This window comes from Hylaeus anthracinus, unplaced genomic scaffold, assembly GCF_026225885.1.
Source record: "Hylaeus anthracinus isolate JK02 unplaced genomic scaffold, UHH_iyHylAnth1.0_haploid 16618, whole genome shotgun sequence".
Lineage (NCBI taxonomy): Eukaryota > Metazoa > Arthropoda > Insecta > Hymenoptera > Colletidae > Hylaeus > Hylaeus anthracinus.
In genome coordinates, this window is record NW_026534680.1 from 1 (window position 1) to 7,790 (window position 7,790).

Sequence of the window (7,790 nt, forward strand, 5' to 3'; positions counted from 1 at the left end):
GTGCAGACATCGACAGGTCCATTCGTAATGGTTCGATAAAATTTTAGCGAAAACTAGACAAATTTTCGTTTTAATGGTAAACGTAATAAATATGACATTGATGATACAACATGTATCATCGATGTGACTGAAATTTTATTTGATTAAAGCGTAAAAATCGTTACTTGTTAGCTAGAATCACTGTTATAGGTACCTATATATTAGATATACGATTTCAGAAGAATAGGAATATACGATTAGACTATACGATTTCAGAAGAATAGGAACTGTCAGTTCTGTCTGCTGCCTGTGTCAGGCACGCAGGCGACTGCCACTTCCACCTTCTTCGGTTGCCAATCCTGGCGTAGACACTCCGGCAGTTCCGGCTCTTGCAACGCGTTGTCGTACGAGTATCGAGCCCCGTAGGCCTGCCGTTGCTGCAAAACATATACCTGCAGAAGAAAAAAATGATAATTTAATATAACATTCTTCGAATAACTGAAATCGAACTATCTTCGCCTCTGTTTATGCGTTTTTAAATACAAGAATTGGCACGAACTAATGAAAATTCAGGGTTAGCTTGAAGAACAGCAATAGACTGAGACTTGTCTTGTATTAAGACGAAAGAAACTAAACAGACTCGTAGTTTACAGAAATATTTTTTCTTTTTTTTTTTATCCTTACACTAGACAGATTCGTTGAAGTTACATAGTCATACCGAGTAACTGAGTAGCTTGCAACGATGAAATTTATCTTGGCAAGTGCGTCTTTTGCAAGCAGACTCGCTCAGGTATTTCGGGTAAAATCCATATCCCAGATACTTTTTGTGCCCGAACTCCGTTTCGCATGAACAGCTAGACTGTAAACATGTCCAAAGTATTTCGGTTGGTTTTATTTTTAAAATAAACACGAAGAATCGATAATAAATTTGTTTACGAGGCCATAACAAGCAAGATATCCATATTAACTGCTAGACAATAAATAAAATGAAATTTTCAACTTTGTCGTGAGGAGAAAAGCTATTTGTATTAAATTATGTATCTCTTATGTATTCGAGCCTCAGGGGCTGTAGATACGTTTGATCGTAGCTACAGTACGGGTTTAGCGATCCCGAGGTACCCGAGCTATAGGGAGGCGGTGGACTCCGAACAAATTAGTTACAACCCTAATGGAGATTTTAGAGAATGAAGAGAACGTGAAGTAATACAAAGAAAGAAATTAATGGATATCGTAAAAATGGACATGTTGGTTTTTGTTTGTTTGAATATTTTGACAAAAAGGTAAAGAATATTTTATTTAGTTCAAAATACTCACTCTGGCCCTGACATTGATTCTATTGTTGTGGAACGACGGCCTCTCGATTAATAGGTCCTCGTCGTTCCACGATTTGTCATAGCTCTCCGGTTGGGTATCGATGTTCAGAGTCTGCAAGCTCCATTCACTGCTTGCCAGCATCAATTCGGCGACTTCAAGGGCGTATAGCATAACCTGAACAACAAATGGCGCTATATTGTCACCGGACATTTCATAAAAACGTTCGGAATGCGTATTGTAAACTTCTTCAATCGATTCATCTATTTATTAGTTCTGGCAAACAAACGATAAACAAAGATTTACGAGCGACAAATTACCAATTACCAAGCAAAAGTAGAAGAAACATTAAACTCGATGATAATTTTAAAGCTGAAATTAATAATAATCTTACTACCATTTTTACATTTCTAAAAAATCGATTGTGGGGTAGATAATTTATGTGAAATTTCAAGAATCACCAACAGGTGGTACGAGGGATGGTTTAACAATTCGAAATAATCCGTAGGAAAGATTACATTTTCCTCGTGGTATTTTTAGATTAACGGTGTTAAATGAAATGCGAATTAATAATATTATATACTCGCCAGTTTCTTTAAATCATGAACTGGAGGTTCGTTGAATTTTAATTACGTAGCTAGAAGTTGTGATATGGCGCTTCAAAAATGTTTCCTGTTAACACCTTGAGCAGTTAATACATCAATTTATTTCAAATCAAATTAAGCAGGAACCATACCACTGTATATTACTCGACCGAACCTGATTACGACTGATAAAACTAGATAATCGCTGATGACAATTCAATTTCAAGTAACGTTTCTCCACGTATTTTTGTTGCATTATTAAAAAAAAAAAAATAGTTACGTGGTAATGGCCGTGGCTGCGTTGTTGAATGTTTCCAATTGAAATTATGTTTACAATCATACAGAATATTTACACTTGACGCTGTCGAAAGTACAAAGCAAACATTCGTCAATCGTGTTCGAAAATGTATCGAAGTTAACAGTGACCAGCTTTCGATATCAAATTAAAAAAAGTGTAATTCTTTTCCAAAAATTTCACGTTCGAAATGAGAGTTCTAGATTGTCAACTATAGATACATCTATATTACAATGTTCACTGTTAAAAGATTAAGCAAAATTTTAATTAGAATATTCGCAAAATTATTTGTTAAAGTTTTGCCACGCGTCAGAAAATTTTACACAAATCTGCACCGGTACGATTTCACGTACAGTCAGCGTAAGAAGTATTCGTACAGCAACCAGTTTAAAATAAAATTAATAAGAAAAGAAATAAGAAGTTAAGATTAAAAGTAATAGACTTTAATTTACCAAAAATCTCGTCTAAAAATATGTAGGAATGTTGGTTAATTATTTCTTCCTCTAAAATTTATTAATAAAATAAATATCTGAAGTTTTATTTCGAATTGGTTCTTGTACGAACACTTATTACACCGACTGCATGTCTTCACTTTTCGAGTATAATTCGCTATTTCTTACTTACGTAAGCGATTACGATTTTCATGTCGATAGGAACGAATCTCATTAGATGCTAGTCGATGCTTGAGTAATAAAGGTCTTTCGAATGTCGCGGAGTTTTATATAAGGAGAATTAGGGAAACAAAATGGGCCACCACATCCCTCATTCACCCCCAACTCTCTCCAGCACCCCTAGATCAAAACATCTACGCTTCCTTTTCGACATAAATAAATCCATTAGCGTCACACGATCTTCAAACGGGGGTGGACGTGCCCCTAACATGAAGTTTTTGTCCATGCGTGACAGCTGTCGCAATTACAAAACTACCTGTCACAGGGGCCCGGATTCATTGAAATGGATCCGTCTTTCCCAGATTGCAACACAAAATTCTTCAGTTATTTTTGTCAGACAGCTGAAATCACCTTTGGTTGCTGTCAGTTATCGTCCTATTCGTCCCACGACACAGGTATCGCTGTGTAACGCGTCAACATATCAATTTCAGTACACGTGCTATGATTCGTGTTTACTAGCATTTACGTATGGACAGAGCAACAAAATAATGACGTTGTTCGACTGTTAACTTCGAGGGCTCCTAGTATTTAAACAATTCCCAAAACAATAAAATGGCGACATGAGTCTCCTCTAATTTCGCCTGGACATTCTAATACACTCTAATATATTTCAATTCGAATTAAATCCCTGACGTCGAGTACGAAAGTGACCCATTTGCCGCGAAATGAATAATTCTATGTACTACGTATAAACTTAAACAACCCGATTACTCAGCTATTTGCAATTATCTCAGTCACGTAAATTGGAGTTATTGTGCTTCTTCTTCGCTTGCCGTGCTCATCTTTCGGCTTAAATATCTTAGATTTCATACGGTATACGCAGCTTTTAACCCTTTGCAGTCCAGATTTTCTGAATTCACTCCAACTCTGTCGAGTCTCACTCGACATAGAACAGCAAAGGGTTACAGTGACAAAGTGTTGCAAGTAACTCCCGTACGAGCCCCCCATTTGTTTGCGTGGCGCCCGAGGCCTCCTAACAAAAATCTGCGCGGCAACCGTCGCGTTAATGAGTCGCGAGTAATTTAATTCGGGACACACGCACAGCAGGACACGCACTTATGCACGCAACTTCGGCTTTCACGGCCGCCAGGGAATTATTTTCTGCACCAGATACGTACCAGATCGATGGGACGCGTACTTACGGCCGTTCCCGCGGCATATTACCTGCGAACCCTCTCTGAACGTCCAACCGTCGTTGTTTTCGTTATTTATACGCGCGAATGCATTCGCTCGATCGGACGAGAGGTGTTAAAAACAACAACATCGAAGATAAAAAGCTTCCAATTGCAACGAAACACGCTAAAGTTTCCATCGAGTCACTGCGGAAGCTCCCGATGGAAATGACCACGAGCACGACCATGCTTGGACAAATTTTAATTTCGATTGAGAGAATCTTGACAATCACTTGAAGAGGATCGAGAGTATTTTCATGGATTTGAAGAACCTTCAAACGAGGACGCAGCTTGGATTCTATAATTTTTGGTGGTTGAGGGTGGTACGGGGGATGGTTTACACAATTCGAAATAATCCGTAGGAAAGATTACATTTTCCTCGTGGTATTTTTAGATTAACGGTGTTAAATGAAATGCGAATTAATAATATTATATACTCGTCAGTTTCTTTAAATCATGAACTGTTCGTTGAATTTTAATTACGTAGCTAGAAGTTGTGACATGGCGCTTCAAAAATGTTTCCTGTTAAAAATTACAAGCCGGTGCAAAATATAAGCAACATTTGGTTCGCCCATGGCTGGAATACCATGCTTTTTACAAGTCATTAAATTTTCACCCTGAAAGCTTCACGCACGTCGATTTTACAAACATCAATTCTGCATGCTTTAAAAATTTGAACTTGGACAAAATGGCAGCGGATTGGCTTCTTGAAATTCCTGTACTACAAATGTTTACGACACGTAACACTAACGATTGAAATGCTTACTCTGTAGAAGATATTATGAATAAATAGATAGAGGAAAAAGTTAAAAAGCTGCGAGGTCAACGAAAACGATTGTCCTGTTAGGGATCTCCAGGGACTCGGCTGCGTGGATACTCGTAACCTTATTTTCCGTGGGACGACACGTCGCGGAACAACACGTCACGGAACAAACGGCGAAACTTTCCAACCTCGTTCTATTTTGCAAAAAAAAAAAAAAAAAATTGCTTCCAATCCGTTGGACCGAATGAGAGTGTGTTCCCGGCATTCGTAGGCGTCGCCAGAAGCACCAATGGAAGGTCATTTCAAGTACACGACTATTCGGGAGCCAGATTCTCCGAATAACCAACGCCTCCGTGCCCAACATACTTTACTGACGTTCGTTACTGACGTGTTGGAACAGTTTTAAACTCAGGAACTGCAAACGAAATTACGAACCCTTCGTACAGTCGGATAGTGGTCTGTAAGGGTTCATAAATGGGGTTAGAGTTGTTGTACTTCCTCTAACTGTTTTAGCTTCGTCGGTTATTGTAGTTCCTCTGACTATTCTGGTTCTTTTAGCTGATGTAGTTCTTTAATAATGCAAGAACCGCGAGAAGAGCTGCGAAGACTTTCACCAACAACAAGAATTACAAAAACAACATAGATAAATGGAAGGACTAGGAACAGAGATGCAAACTCTCCGTTTTTTTTTCGAGTCAAACTTAATGTCACGAAGGGCCAAGTTGTACTATATACTTTTACGTCATCGTGGTTTCTGACAAATGAGGTAATTTACGTTAACCTCGCATCGTATTATGCCCCTATCTACTTTAAGATCTATTACAAGTTAGAACTATACGACATCGTAAACCTACATCTGGAACTCATCACATAAGTGATTCTTAAGTTTTCTTTTTTTTTTTTTTTTTTTTAAATGTAATTCCACAAAATTTGTTGCATCTATGTCATAAGATATTTTTTCATTCGTATAAATATATATTTCAATCAACAGGTATAACCTACTAATACGCAGATGAAGCATACGAAAGTGTTTACAGTAAATCAATTAATTTTTTTTTTTAATATCATAACGTATTCGATTATTTAGAACACTAACATTATTTCATGCAATTATTCACAGTAACTATCAACGATAATTTTATGATTCTTAATACAATGATTTCTTACATTTATTTTAATAACATAATGCATCGGACCATTTGCAATCACGTGATTTTAAGAAAAATTGGGATATATGAATACGTAAAACAAATGTTCCCTATAATGTTTCACGTAAGACTTAATTGGACTTAAGGGGTTAGTCGCAGTCCAGAAAAATGAAAACGGACGCATTCTTGTGTGCTCTTTTTAAGGTAACTTTTATTAATGAGATGTAAATATATTACAAAGTATGTCTTAAAGAACTATAAAAGAATTTTTGTTTTAAAAGATGGTTTTAAAAGTGAGCAAGAGTTTTTCAAATTGGTGTACCTGAAAACAAAACTAAAGGTAGATGTAGAAAATACATATATTAGACTAACGGGTCCTTGATCGAAGGATTTTTTCCTTTCTTATATACTCTTCTTTTTATTCTGTATTTAATCGCTTAATTTATAACGAAAGTTGAAGTTCAACTTCAAATGTACGACACTTTGTTTTAAATTAATTTTTTCCAAAATCCTGCGATCACAGACCCGTTGGTCTAATATATTCTCCAAATCTACCTTTATTTTTGTTTTCAGGTATACAAGTTTGGAGAAATCTTGCTCACCGCAAACAAAATGGCCACCACCCACACCATCGCCTGTTATGACGAAATGAATTAACCTTTTTCGAAAACAAAAATTTGTTTATAGTTTTTAAAAACATTTTTTTGGCATACATCAAAATTTCATTAATAAATATTATCATTTAATACCTTAAAAAAGTCACACAAGAAAGTGTCCGTTTTCATTTTCCTGATTGCGACTAACCCCTTGAGGGGGTATCCTGAATTAGGAGATCTAAAAAAAGCGGTTTTTCGTGAACTTTCTTAGGATGGACAAAAATAATTAATTCTATCGAACTTTTTATCCTATTTTCATACATATTTGTGTAGTCTGTAGAAATTTTTTCAACAAGAAATATTGAAATTGTGTCGACTGTGACGCACATTTGTACAGCACCTCACAATTAAAGCCTCCTATCGGTGGGAAAGATGCAGGTCGTAATTTTGGCTTGACACAAAAAAAAAAACAAAAGAAATTTTCATTTTCATACATTTTTCTTCTATGTGAACTAAAAAAATTCATACAAAAAAAATTTTTACCAACTTTTTTATCAAGTTAAAGTGATTTTTTCTCACCCAAAGAACTCGTTCTTTTTTCCAAACTTGCAGTAATTTCATATTTCACCATTTTTGCGGGTTTTTCTTAGTTCACATAGAAGAAAAATGTATGAAAATGAAAATTTCTTTTGATTCTTTTGTGACGAACCAAAATTACGACCTGCATCTTTCCCGCCGATAGGAGGTATCAATTGTGAGGTGGTCTACAAATGTGCGTCACAGTCGACACAATTTCAATATTTCTTGTTGAAAAAATTTCTACAGACTACACAAATATGTATAAAAATATAATAAAAAGTTCGATAAAATTAATTATTTTTGTCCATCCTACCGCTTCTTTTAGACCTCCTGATTCAGGATACCCCCTTAATGTAACAAACATCGAACGGCAGATAGTGCTTCGTTTGTTTGTACAATCATAAAATAGATAATCGCCGTATAGGTGACGCAGTTCTTTCACGAAAATCGGTGTTCGACACATTACGTGGCGATCGCGTTAATGGGTTTCGGTGGTGTCGTTCGGTAGAACCCGTAGCCGAGCATGCGCGCTCACACCGCTTCACCCCCAGTCCGTGCGCGAGCATTCTATATAATAGGGGGAATCACGCGTAGGACCGGTACACGGTAAATGTTTTCCGGCGCGGGAACAGGTAAACGTCAATCCTTGGAAAATCATTTCGGAACATCGTCCCACATCATACCCTTTGATA

General features: G+C 36.7%; 1 protein-coding gene across 1 annotated transcript; it reads right to left on the minus strand.

Moving 5' to 3' along the window:
• Window positions 1-269: 269 nt before the first annotated feature.
• LOC128892746 (prothoracicotropic hormone-like) lies at window positions 270-6,292 on the minus strand. Its single transcript, XM_054153285.1, has 4 exons — window positions 2,794-6,292; window positions 1,294-1,467; window positions 698-838; window positions 270-431 (listed from the first exon to the last, which is right to left on the minus strand). The coding sequence occupies exons 1-4, from the start codon at window positions 2,833-2,835 to the stop codon at window positions 270-272; spliced, it is 519 nt and encodes a 172-aa protein (XP_054009260.1). The 5' UTR covers window positions 2,836-6,292.
• Between the last annotated feature and the right edge of the window lie 1,498 nt (window positions 6,293-7,790).

What these genes read in the sequence shown, in the direction of transcription:
- LOC128892746 (XM_054153285.1), bottom strand. Translation starts at nt 2,835, where the DNA reads ATGAGATTCGTTCCTATCGACATGAAAATCGTAATCGCTTAC. An exon ending in GAATCAATGTCAGGGCCAGA is followed by an intron (nt 839 to 1,293) that starts GTGAGTATTTTG and finishes ACATGTTTACAG; the next exon opens with TCTAGCTGTTCATGCGAAAC. An exon ending in GCAAGCTACTCAGTTACTCG is followed by an intron (nt 432 to 697) that starts GTATGACTATGT and finishes TTTCTTCTGCAG; the next exon opens with GTATATGTTTTGCAGCAACG.